Source organism: Sitodiplosis mosellana, unplaced genomic scaffold (genome assembly GCF_009176505.1).
Source record: "Sitodiplosis mosellana isolate CC-2019 unplaced genomic scaffold, AAFC_SMos_1.0 Smas_scaffold_18, whole genome shotgun sequence".
NCBI classification, from domain to species: Eukaryota; Metazoa; Arthropoda; class Insecta; order Diptera; family Cecidomyiidae; genus Sitodiplosis; species Sitodiplosis mosellana.
The window spans coordinates 450614-463546 of record NW_022595260.1 but is presented as its reverse complement, the minus strand read 5'-3'; the positions used below and the strand labels follow the sequence as shown (position 1 = coordinate 463546).

General features: G+C 35.7%; 4 protein-coding genes across 19 annotated transcripts in view; 2 read left to right on the top strand and 2 right to left on the bottom strand.

Annotated features, from left to right (window-relative positions):
* The first annotated feature begins 234 nt into the window (after positions 1 to 234).
* LOC129568369 (girdin) lies at positions 235 to 10268 on the top strand. Of its 11 annotated transcripts, none has more exons than XM_055446105.1 (15): positions 339 to 702; positions 1294 to 1537; positions 1933 to 2204; positions 4034 to 4301; positions 4389 to 4593; positions 5672 to 5902; positions 5978 to 6059; positions 6133 to 6329; positions 6433 to 6721; positions 6807 to 7376; positions 7450 to 8484; positions 8572 to 8945; positions 9026 to 9104; positions 9175 to 9455; positions 9522 to 10268. In XM_055446105.1, exons 3-15 carry the CDS (start codon positions 2142 to 2144, stop codon positions 9961 to 9963), a joined length of 4116 nt encoding a protein of 1371 aa, XP_055302080.1. In that variant the 5' UTR covers positions 339 to 702; positions 1294 to 1537; positions 1933 to 2141; the 3' UTR covers positions 9964 to 10268. The 11 variants fall into 11 exon arrangements, with proteins under 11 accessions (XP_055302074.1, XP_055302080.1, XP_055302076.1 ...); XM_055446101.1 differs by having other exon boundaries at positions 1294 to 1722; XM_055446099.1 differs by lacking the exon at positions 1294 to 1537 and having other exon boundaries at positions 235 to 702.
* On the bottom strand, positions 2277 to 4039 carry LOC129568386 (heterogeneous nuclear ribonucleoprotein R-like). The gene is made up of 2 exons (XM_055446193.1): positions 3572 to 4039; positions 2277 to 3464 (listed from the first exon to the last, which is right to left on the bottom strand). Exons 1-2 carry the CDS (start codon positions 3572 to 3574, stop codon positions 2337 to 2339), a joined length of 1131 nt encoding a protein of 376 aa, XP_055302168.1. The 5' UTR covers positions 3575 to 4039; the 3' UTR covers positions 2277 to 2336.
* Positions 10269 to 10402: 134 nt separating the features above from the next.
* LOC129568393 (nucleolar protein 16) lies at positions 10403 to 11304 on the top strand. The gene is made up of 3 exons (XM_055446205.1): positions 10403 to 10641; positions 10707 to 10952; positions 11013 to 11304. The coding sequence occupies exons 1-3, from the start codon at positions 10541 to 10543 to the stop codon at positions 11245 to 11247; spliced, it is 582 nt and encodes a 193-aa protein (XP_055302180.1). The 5' UTR covers positions 10403 to 10540; the 3' UTR covers positions 11248 to 11304.
* Positions 11305 to 11373: 69 nt separating this feature from the next.
* Positions 11374 to 12933, bottom strand: part of LOC129568383 (protein krasavietz) — a 5890-nt gene continuing 4330 nt past the window's right edge. For all 6 annotated transcript variants that reach the window (XM_055446185.1, XM_055446189.1, XM_055446186.1 and 3 more), the window contains 2 exons: positions 12376 to 12703; positions 11374 to 12110 (listed from right to left, as the gene is read on the bottom strand). In XM_055446185.1, coding sequence (XP_055302160.1) covers positions 11962 to 12110; positions 12376 to 12703 — 477 coding nt within the window. In that variant the 3' untranslated portion in view covers positions 11374 to 11961. The remainder of the gene's footprint in view (positions 12111 to 12375; positions 12704 to 12933) is intronic.

Below are 12933 nucleotides of genomic sequence, written 5' to 3'. Positions count from 1 at the left end.
TTTAAATTGGTCACATGGTTTCAATGAAAAAAAAATCAGTTTGGAACATCGTGAACTAGACCTTGGCTGAAAAACAAATGAAAACTCACTTAGCGTATAATTTGAACCAAGCCAACAAATAATAGTTATGAAATGAAAACAATGAACATTTCTGATTTCATTCCATGTTATCCAACTCCCACACATCGGTTAAATTTTAACGGCTTCCACTTGCCTGATGGAATTTCGCATGGCTATTGTCACAAAAATAAAGGCAGTCTACCTATATGCGGTGAATATAATATTTGCGATTCGGATTTAAGCACGAACACGAATACATTCCTAAAAATTCACCGAATCGAGTTAAATTTCATCTGTGCAAGAATTCTATTGTCTCACAATTCTTAAGAACAACATGTATTGATTGTAGGAAAATGAGCAACCGAAAAAAGGGCCACACTCATACATACATACATACATACAGACGACGTATACAAGACATTAAATGTTCGTTGGACGAATGTTCGTGCGTTGAGACGCGTGAATGCTAAACAGAGTCAGAAGAATGGAAAGCAGTTTTATTTCGACAACAAACAATACAATACAACCGAGAGCGTTCTCTTCACCGTTTTTGTGCAAAAAAAGTTCAATCCAAACACACATACACAACATCTTTAGTATTGAGTGAATGCAAATTTCGTGTCTTCAGAGTTATTTCATTTCGTAGGTTTTGCTTTGTTGCCTGACACTTCGTATTGTTAATATTTCTCCTGAATATTTTAAAAAATTGGCTCAATATTTTTAAAAATCCAAATAAAATTGTGTACAGGTGCTGTGAAAATAGTATAGTGTTGATTGTAATTAACTAAAAGCGAACGAATTCGTTTCATCAGTTTATACTATTTACTATTCAGTTTGCGTGAAAGACGTAAATAATTTCAATAATTTGAATTGTTTATGGATTTCATTGCCAAATTAATTGTGAGATGCCAACTAATAACGATATAAGTAGCATTATAATAGACAGGTGCTACTGACGATTGCTACTATATATATCGAATATTTTGAATTACATTACATATTATGAGAGATAGTGAGAACATTTTAGCTGCTTCTTAGTCGCTTGGCCTGTGCATTCAATGTAAAAAGAAGCAAGTAGTAGAGCATTGAATGGGAGAGGAAATGTCGATAGAAAAGGAATATGAAACTAGTTGTCGAGCAAAGACACAAGCGATTTCTATAAACAAATACGTGCATGGTAGTCTCTGCTATAGTTGCACGTAACATTGCTTTCATTGTCGGTCTGTCTTTCAGTCCACCACTCACCATATGTGCTGTTCAGCAGCCACGGATATTTTTACATGAAATCTTAGTTTTTTTTCTTCAAACTATACACCAACTACATTTGGTGTATGCAATGTACACGATTAAAGGCGAAAATGGAATGTGAAATAGAGTATACAAAACGAGAAACGAGTGACAAGAAAATTTAAGGAAAAATGCACAGATTTAAAGAATATATGCAGGCAGTAGACGGTACTAAGTGAGCCTAAAAAGAGCAAGTATTTTGATGCAGCTTACAAAGCGTCAAATTTGTACTTATTTTCCATCGTGCAGTGTACCATGAACCATCGATACTTTTTCTTTCAATGCAGCAGTCGCATTGCCTGAAATGCGATTATGTTACACATGTAGAAATTATGCATATATGCATTAAGCAATGTGAACATTTTTGTGTCGCTGGTACGTGATTGCAGCGCTCGAGCGTTTTATTTCTATTTTATTTTCCATCGCTGTTGTTTGTGTGTCCGTTTTGCATCAACACATCGGTCACAGTTTTAATTTTCTCTCACTTCGAAGACATTTGATTTTCATCTCAAAACAGTTCTTTGAACTTAATTTTCATTTAATAGTTTTGTGATCGCTATTTTTTATGTTTGTTCATTTTTTTAGCTATATTTGCAAGTGCTAATTGCCAATAGAAGTGTTTCAATATGTGATGTGATGATATAGTTGTGACAGAAATACGAAACATTGAACCCAACCAAAATTTTGTGGTCCGTCATGAACGCGCTGTGCAAATTAAATAAACATCGAAACTGAAATCAAAATATTTGTGATATTTGTGTTTAAATTCAATTCCAATTTTAATTAGCGACACAATGTCGACCAACGCCACAGCTAATGAAATCGATGAATTTCTCAATGGAGCTTTAATCACATGGGTATGTAAATGTATTGGGTTTTTTATTGTCCTGTTTGTTTGTTTTTTTTTTGCTTTAATTATTTTGCATTACAATATATGTTGTGATACATTGAATGAAATGTTTAAAAATCAAATAATATTATAATCAATGTCAATAACGGATGCGTATGGGACTCTCTCGCATGATTCTTTCTTGTCGCATTCTCAAGACCTCTTCCTTCTTCTTCTTGTCGAGCGGTGGGTATGACAACGATATCGATAGGTTTTCACCGCATAATTGCAAATTTTGCAATGACTTCATAGCATCCAATGCTTCGCATCGATTTTGGAAGTGAATAAAGGCAAAGTTTTTTATTCGTTTCACTCGTTGAATTTCACCAAATGGACTGAAGACCTGATCGAGTTGAGACTCAGTAACCGATTCGTGTATGTTTCGAACGTAAAGCACGCGAACATTTTGCATGATTTCATCGGATGGTGTGTCGAGTGAATCAGCCCAATCAACAAAAACTGCATTCGCAAAAATTCTTTTCGGATCTTGTTCCAGTTTTCGTTTAGCAACTCGGGCCATATCATGAGATTCGAATTCCAAAAAGCAAAATCCACGATTTTGATCGCCTATGCGGCAATTGCTAAATGGTCGATAGACGACTACATTTGCGATGCCAAGCAAATATTTACGGAATTCATCACGCAGCTGATCACCGCTGATCGACTTTGGTATATTTGCAACATACAAGGAGCGATTGGGTTTGTAAACACTCAATTTCACATTTCTACCAGGTCGTATTTCGAAACCGTCGATATTGTCCAAAACGAGCCTCTGGTCTTTTTCGTTGGCCAACTTAATGAACGCAAATCCGCGATGTTTCTGTGCAACGGCATCCATCATAAGACATATTTCGGTAGGTTTTGCGTGCAGTTTGATTGCTTCGAACAGCTCACGTTCAGTTACATCACTTGGGATGTGGCCACAGTACAGTTGATTCGGAATATTCGAGACCGAAGATGAATCACTTTTGATACTCTCGCTTGACGACGGTTGTTCATCCGTGAAAATGCGACGAAATTTTTTCGTAATTTCAACTGAATAGCCAAAACTTACGAAAAACGCCTTCAGTTCATCTTCATTCGGTGGTGATCGAATCGACATCGGTTTCGTGCACCATGATGCATTCGGTACGATTCGAGAATATTTTTTACTTGGCTGCCGAAAGAAGTCAAACGACTTTGAGTACAATGTTTTCGGTGTACCAAACTGAAAACTCATCTTGGGCACCTATATATTGAGAAAATAAAGAAACATGAAAAACGTTTTGAAATCAATTTTATTTAAAATTCAAATTAGTTCATATTTTAAATCCGATGAGCGTAGAACGATGTTACCATTAATCACCAAAATTGGAAACTCGAGTGGGGATTTTTTGTGTATTTTTTCGGATTGTTGGAGATTTTTTAAATGAATTGGTTTCAACTTTAAAAAGCCTTTGTTAAGATTCTACATCAAATGAAGCTAAACTTCAATTGACTACTTTGTTTTTTCCCCGAACCATTTCAATTGCGAATGGCATGCTAAGCTTGAATTCAAGTTTGCTAAGATTGGTTTATTTGCGATTTTACTGACAAGAAAAAACTCTTGGTTGACCCGATTTCATGCAAATTACCAAATGTAAAAAAAATTAAACTGTATAGGATTGCGTAACCACTGCCGAATTGTGTATAGAAAAAAAACCAATTAGATTCTAGTTACCGTTAAGTCTGCGGTGCAAAATTTTACACAGACTTTCCGTAATTAAATGAGATGATTATAGTTTTTGATTTTGATTTTGATTTTGTCTCATATATTAGCTGGAGTCATGTCTGCCACGGCCCGAACTTTTAAATGGCTATCAGTCGTTATTCGATGCATCAATTTTTCATGCCGTCTGGCAAAATATAGATCCGGAGCCTCAGTTCTATCCACAACATTTAACAGACTTAGATGAAGCCACAGTACCGATTGTTCGAGCCAAAAACTTCGATAATATTATTCGCAACATGCGATCGCTGTACGAGGAAGAACTGGGTCAGACAATACTTGTAGTTCCGGACTGCATGACATTAGGTCACGCACCAGGTTTGTATTTTCAACGCGCTCGTTATTATTACGGTTGAATCATTTTTGTGGAGTAATTTGCTTTTTCTTTTTCTTTTGGCTAAAAAGAATCAACAGCTGGACTAGATCAAATGAAATTACTATTTACATTGCTTCTCGGTGCTGCGGTTCAATGCCCCAATAAGCAGTTTTTCATCGCGCGTATCAAAGAACTTGCTGTTGATACACAACATGCCATAGTTGACGTCATCAAACTTGTGACAGATTCGCAAACATTGGTTCTCAATACGGACACCGTAGATAGTGATCGACGGTAATTATTTTCGATATATTGTTTCCATTATATTTGATTTGAACTAATGTATCTTCTTAACAATTTGACTGAAGATTAAGGTGAAAAATGAAATAGCATGTTGCAAAAGTGCCCCACTGTCATTTTGCATGGAAATTCTTCGAAACGATCTGAGTGCTACTCATATGATTACATGCAGTGTTATACAAAGATAAAATTTAGATAGATAAGATGAGATCTTATCTCCATCTAAATTTCGATTCAAACTCAGAATAGTAATTTATCTTGCTATCTTATCTTGATATTTTTGGATTATCTATATTGAATATTGTAGATAATTTCAAAGATAATTCGAGATCTCCATAGGAAACATAGAAAAGACAAGGTGCCTTACATTCGTAAGTCTGACTTTTCTACACTCCCAAACATATAATTTCCAATTAAATCCAATTCTCCATGTATTGAAATTAGAAAAAAATCATATGTAAATCACACCTTAATATCAGAGCGATTTCAATACTCTGTTTTTTTATACATTGTGACATAGCAAAATTTCTACCGTGTTTTTTGCGTACAGCGTACAGTGTACCACGCACCTACTTTACGACCCTTAAATACCGCTAGTGTTCGCGATTTTCGGCGTTCGAAAATCGAAAAAAAAAACTGATTTTTAGTGGGTCAAAAAATCTAGGGCGATCCCAATACTTTTCTTATACGACATGGTCGTGTGGGAAAGTAATAACAAAAAGATAAATGAAAAAATATTATTGGATAGATAAGATAATATCTCATCTTCATCTTAATTATTTTTATGATTTTTCACAAATATCTTATCTTTATCTAAATTAATTTCAAGTCCTTTTGTACAACATGACGGCTTTCATTTGAACTAATAGTGAGGTATATTCCAAAAGCAAATTGCAACATGCTATTTAGAAGAAAAGCAAAATCATGTAGTCAAATATTTACTGCCAGGTTTTTTTAAATATTGCACAAATGCTAAAAACAAAAACAAATGATTCAGTTGTCGTTCGAAGAAAAACATAAAACAAATAATATTGTTTTTTTATATTATTTGTTCTGTATTTTTACCACACAGTTACAACTTGAGTGTTGATCATTTGATTGATCTTGTTGTTCGAATTGCTCGTGAGCGTGACAAATACCACACTGATTGGATAACACAGGTGACACCAAATCCCAACGATGCTAAGTTTTCAACGTCGGAAGCCACTACGAATCAAACAGCCGCTATCAATAGTGACCAAAATCATTTGGCCGTTGAACTTGCCGACTTAAAGTCAAAGTTAAGAAAACTGCGTCAGGACCTGTAAGATTGTTAATTGATTATATTGTGCCACAATTGAAATTCAAGTTTATTGATATATACTTTATCTGTTTGCAGAGATGAAAAAACGGATGCATATCTTCAAGCGAAAGAAGAACTAGAACATAAAAATAGTCAATATGAAAAATTACGTCGTGATGTAATTATATCCTTGCACATTCTAACAAAAGTGAAACAAATCAGTGTGATATCATCTATTTTCTGTTCAATAGACACAAGAATGGTATACCGAATCTTGCCGGGCTGCTGCATATCGTGACGAAGTAGATGTTCTGCGGGAGCGTGCTGATCGAGCAGATCAATTAGAATTGGAAATGCAGCGAATACGTGAAAAACTGAGCGATGCTGACTTTTTCAAAACACGTGCCGAAGAGCTGCGTGAAGACAATCGCATGCTGCAAAAAACAAAGTAAAAATTCACGATCATTGAACAATATAATCGTTTGAACGAATTGTTGACTTCAGAAGTTTTTAATTCCAATGAAATAAAAATATGTGATTTTTATTTACAGAGAAATGTTGGAAGATCAATTGACACAGTCTCGAAAGCGATTCGAACAATCAATGACGCTGGAATCGGAGATAATTAAATACAAGCAAAAGTTAAATGACATGGCCTTGGAACGCGATGCCGATCGTGGAAAATTACAGGAATTGCTCGACGAAAACACGCAGCTTCAACTTGCAATGAAGTCTTTGAATAAACTATCGGACGTTGACAAGCTGAAGAGTGAAGAGCATGATAATGATGGTCCAGTCGGTGATAACAGTTTGTCGGAGCAATTAACCAACAATGCACAGGTATTTTTGAATGCTGTAAAAGAAGATCATTTGAACTGGAAATCTCACATTTTTTATTTAACCCATAAAATAATTGACAAAACAGACACGTGCCATCAAGTTAGAATTGGAAAACCGCCGATTACAATCAGCTCTCGATGCTATGCAAGAGACAAATTTCCAAGAAACGGCCAACAAAATATTAGAGCTTGAAAAAGAGAAGAAAATGCTCACCCTTAAATTGGAACAAATGCAAGAGAATTGTAATCGATTTTCGCAGCAAAATCAAGAGCTTGAAGAAATGTTTAAAAATGCACTCGAAGAGAATAAGAAACTCCAAGATGCAATCGACAATCGACAACAAACCACCGAGCGTCAAATGCAAGACAAAGAACTTGACCGACTTAAGCAAGAGGCGCTCGAAAAACAGGTGGAAACATTGACAAAAGAAAAACAACGCATTCATAACTTGAGTGTGAGCATTCAGCGGCGTGCTGATGACCTAGAACGTTTTCTGGACACGAAGAAAAAAGAACTGGAATCAACACTACCAAAAGCAGAGGCATGTGATCGATTTGAAATCGAAACCCTGGATTTGAAGGAGCGAATCAGTGGCCTGGAGAAGGAGAATGCAAATCTATTAAAGGATTTGAACAAATTTAAGGCGACATTGGAGGTAACAATCACATTTTACCGATTTGTTCTACACAATTTCGATATTAATACATTCCATTTTGAATTTGATTCAGACAAAGGAAGTGCAACTGGATGAAAATAGTGCCCAATTGCTTTTGCAAATAAATGAAATCGAAACGCTGCGCAAGCAACTATCTGCCGCTCAAAATGAGTGTGCCAAAATTCAGGATCTCGAAAGTAAAAACAATGAATTTGTGACACAGCTCAAAATGAAAGATGAAACGCTTTCCACACTACAAAATGATCTGATTGCAAAAAATGTGCTTGTTTCGAAAATTCAAAAAGATCTCGAAAAATTGAACATTAATTGGCCAACAAATGATGAGGAGATGGTCGATTTGAGTGTGGAAAATGTTCTTGAGAAGCTGTTGATCAATGTAGAAAATTGGAAGGTGCTGCGTGAGATAGTCGGTCGTGACGGTGGCACAAGCGATGACGGTAGCTCGGCCTGCATTCTCTGCCAGAAGAATGTTGATGTTGTGGCCACCGAACGCGAAGCCGATTTGGTGCACCAAACCGAAGAAGTTCTATCATCTGTTTCAGCCGAGTGGAAGGCGCAGTGTGACCAATTGGCAGCTGCAAATGCTGAACTTCAAGCGACTAATGACATTCTTAATCAGGACTTGATCAAACATCAAGTAGATATTTCAACGCTCGGCTCACAAGTGACGTCATTAAATACACAACACGTCGCTTTGCAGCTGGCCAACTCGCAGTTGGCTTCCGAAAAAGACGCACTTGTCAAGCAAATGGAAACAATCGAGTCGCAACATAAATCATTGTTGGCAGATCAAAAGCAAATGCAAACGCTGCACGAACAACTAAGCATCGAATATGAAGCATTGAACAAGGAACATAAGAAACTCAAGGAGTCGCTACGTGATGTACGTCACGATAACCGAAACTTTCACGATCAAGAACTAAATCTAAAACATCAAATCAGCGATTTGCAAGCAAAACTTCTTACGATCAAAAAGGAAAACGAAGCCTATAGCAATTTGCGTTCGGAGCACTCCAAACTGAAAGATGACTTCCGCAGCCTGTTTACCACCAATGATCGCGTCAAAAATGAATACAAGAGCATTCAGGTACTATACACACTAACCCAATAAATAATATTCATAATATTCAATATTGAACTGTGTTAAATTGTGATTATATATATTTTGATATAGGAACAATACAAGATTTTGCGAACAGAAAATGCAAAACTCAACCTTCAGAACACTGAACTGAATGGTGAACTCAGCATTCGAATAGATCAGGCCAAGGCACTAGAGATTGAGCTCACTAAAGAGGCAAACCGTTGTGAGATGCTTGTTCAGATGAATGCAAGTCTTGATATTGATCGTCGGGCTTTAATGGATCATGTGTCACAACTCCTTGCTCAATACCACGAGCTTTTGGGTCATTCTTTGGACGACAAGCAACATTATCATGATGAAGAGAAGCTATTTACGGACAAAGTCAATCATTTGCATAGACAGAAAGAGAAATTGGAGGAAAAAATTATGGAGTTTTATCGAAAAATTGACAGCAATCAAAAAAAGTAAGTTGTCGCGAATACATCCATAACCACTTCGTGACATTGTAGAAAAAATATATGATGAATTACACTTGTAACTATAGGAAACCGTTCGGCAGTGGTGTTCTGAGACGAGTGAAGAAGGCTGGTACTGACCTTATGAATAAAGTACCGACAAAAAGTGTATGTTTCTATATGATTTGGCTAAATTTTAACGAATTCATATAAAAAGTATTCTTCTCTGATATTATAGAATCGACGATCATGGTTAGACGAATCACGTCTGACACAGTCACAATTCACTCTCGGCTTTGATTCGGGAGGTAATGAGTCAGATAACAGCGGTGAGGAGCCACATTCAACCGCTTCGGATTCAAATTTGTTAAAGAAAGAGACACACATTACTATACAACGGAAAGCAGTAAGTGATCAGCATAACGATACTATTTCCAATCGAGTTTCATCTCCAGCAAACAATTATCAACCAATAGTTCGAGAAGATTTGATGCGAACGTCTCGCAACACATTGCCAGGGTAAGACCAAATTGTAATTACCTAATGTAGGAGTTGATATAACTAAAATGGATTTCTAATCTAAAGGAGGATTGAGCCACCTGATGTCACCGGCAGCAGCTTAACTTTGGCTGCAGCCGGTAGTCGACGAACCGTTTATGTGGTTGATGAAAATTCCATACCGGATACAACAACCCAAACAGACCCCGAGTTGATATCATCACACGCAACAAACAATAGGAATACATCGATCAGCAACAACAATTCGAGCATCAGTAGCAACAGCAACAGCAACAGCAACAGCAATAACAATAATCATTCATCGTCCCATGATCAAACTCCATCTACGTTTTTGATGTACAATCGTATCTCAAACGTTATTGGCGATCCAAAAATAGTCGGATCGTCCAATAGTCAGCAATCACCAAACAATTCAGTCCTTAACGATAACAACGCAAGCAATGGAAATGGTGGAAAAGACAAAAAGAAAAACGATGACCACGTTTGGTATGAGTACGGGTGCGTTTAGAGCTATAACAATCACCAACGCCTTCAATTATTGATAAATCTTTTAAGTGGAACAAAAAGTGCATTTAATCGTGTGAAAAAGTTAGTTGTTAAGTTCATTTTTAAAACATCAATTCCATCAATGCTTTCTTCCTTGCTTCTAATATCTTTTGTGCATAAGTCGTCACTTCTCAGAATAACTTACTCATACACACTTCCCACATTATTGCCAGTAAAGAAATAAGTATTATTTAATTTTTATATTGAAAATGGCCTCGAGAAAATTCTGGAAATAAATGCGGGCAATACGTTTCAAATTTTACCAAATTATGTTGTTTTATTTTCATGAAATCTCATAAAGATGTCAAAAGTTAACGAATTGTAATAGATTTTAAATTGTATTTCTGAGTCCTCATAAAGTACGGTTAAGAATGTTAAGTACTGTACTAAATTGACAGCCTTTAGTAGACTCGTGACTGACATATCAGCGTGTTGCTGTTTACTATACCACGTTATTTTTGGAATTTGAAAGCCATCAATTCTGAATCCAAATTTTATAGATTTCATTTACACTAAAATCGTTTTCAAGTTCATCAAAAATGCCTCGACTGCATAAATTGAGAAAAGCAAAGAAATTTCGTTACAATGTGAATCGTAAACGATTGAATAAAAAAAAAATAAGCACCGGACAAATAAAATGGTAAATGATGAATTAAGCACTATTATTCTATTGATTTCTCTCTTACTTTGTGTTCCATTGTATAGTCTGGTGTGGGAAGATCGAAAAACGATAACATCCAATTTGAAGGAGATAGGCTTGGGTTGGGATCCAAATAAAGTGATTAAAATAACGAATGCACATGATGAACGTGTACGAATGATTAAGAAGATGCATGGATTCATCGAAGAAGATAATGATAGCGCCGAGCCACAGCCGATCAAAAGACCAAAAGGATTCGTAATGGAACAAATGGAAGCTGAAGCAAATGCTCTGCGCGAATCAAATTTCAGGTATGAACGAACGTAACTGTCTATCATTCAATAAAGCTGACACGAGTGACCTTAATTTAGATTGCCGAAAGGATTGATTGCATCGCTCAGCTATTTCTTGGACAAACACAAGTTAAACTATAAGGCGATGGTAATGGACAAGAAGAACTACGACCAATGGACATGGAAACAATTTCGAGCGAAGTGCCGAAAATTCATGTCCATTCCAGAACAATTTGATGTTTATCTTCAGAGCAGGAGCTTAGATAAGAATTCTTTGGATTGGACGGAGTATGAATCAGACAGTGAAATATGATTGTTCTATCAACTTTGATTCAATAAAAATAAATAGAAGATTTAATAAAACCCTGGATCATTTTTACTGCACATTTTAATAAATATAAATAAAATGATTGATTGACTGACCGGAAAGAAAAAGAGGTTTGTTTATTCTATTGTTTTGATATTTATTGCATGGTGTGTCCAATATATGCATTACCAGTTATACACCAGCTGATTATTATTCACAATACGTACAATGAGTTGATTTGATTTTGATAAATACAAAATGAGACGATAAAAATCGGGTTTTTCTTCTTTTTAAATAAAAGATCTTGGGAGTAGTATCTGGCGTCAAATCCGCGTGCTATCGGTTCGTTAGAATAATCACGGCTGAAAGTTTCAACTGAAAACTATAATAATTCAAACAGTTTTGTGTTCGTTTCATGAAATTTTTAAAAATGATCAAAAACATTTTGAGAAGTATTTTGGTGAATTGTGTGACCTGTTGATAGTCAGTTCTTTGATTTGGAAGATTATCATTTGGCAATTGAAAATTCAACTCATTTCTATTTTGAAGTTTTTCTTTATCATTTTTTCTTTTTATTTAGTTTTAGAATTAAGTTTTACTGGTGTGGATTAATGGTTGTTGTTGTTGTTGTTTAAATTTTTGTTCTGCTTTGTGTTGATGATTTTGCTTGCATTTGCGTTCTCGAGTGGATATTGTTGGATCTATGGAAGCTAAATCTCTCTAGTCTTCCTCCTCAGATTCAGATTCTTCTTCGGCATTTTGAAGCCATTCGATGAACTTTTTCATTTGTTCCAAGAAATGCATCTTGCCTTTCTGCGAGTGTCCATCTTTGTACCACTTCAAAACCGATTCCTCTGAAACAATTCCAGCTGCAGAAAAGCAAAAAAAAAGGTTCAAAATTAACTAAATTTAAAATAGTTTAATCGTTCAAATTTACTTTGCAAAAATAATATTATTTTGTACATGTAACATAATGGTTTATAAGAGACGACCGATGGAAAAGTGCGGAAAGCCTCTAGATCGAGAATGTTAAATTGATCTAGCAACAATGTTGATAATTTGAGGTTAATTTCCTTTAAATTATTTTACTATTTTATTGCCGTAGATGAAATGAAGAGTGTGAATAATATTTACCTTGATAGAATAAAAGAACGATCTTCTGGAAGGCTTTCATGAAATTCATGTTTTCATAGCAAAATTCTTGCACCTTCAATATGAGAGAGAGTTCAGCTTTTTCGGTAGTTGCGAATGCCTTCAACAGTTGGGTGTATTGTTTGAGATGCTTCAAAGCTTGATCGGTGACCAATTCTTCCTTTTTGTTCCACTCGCCCAATGACATTACCGTCGTCCAAATCAAACCGATAACTTCATGATCAGCAATATTAGATTTTTGAGCCAACTCACGAATATCAGAAATGATTTCTTTGTGCGTTTTGTTATCTCGGATGTCATCGTTGAGAACCTTCAGAATAAAAGGAAAAAATTCAATAAATTGTGCGTTGAACACAAGTTATCAGTAGAAAAACTAAGTTTTTTGAAAGAATAGGTTGTCAGATTCTTCATTGACATTCGGTTCCATTGATTGAAAGCGAATGTAAGCAAAAGATTTGGTTTAATTTAGCACATGAAATTTCAATGAAAGTTTCAAAGAATTTCTTCGGCAAATTTGCCAAATGAAATTCTTTCCTACAG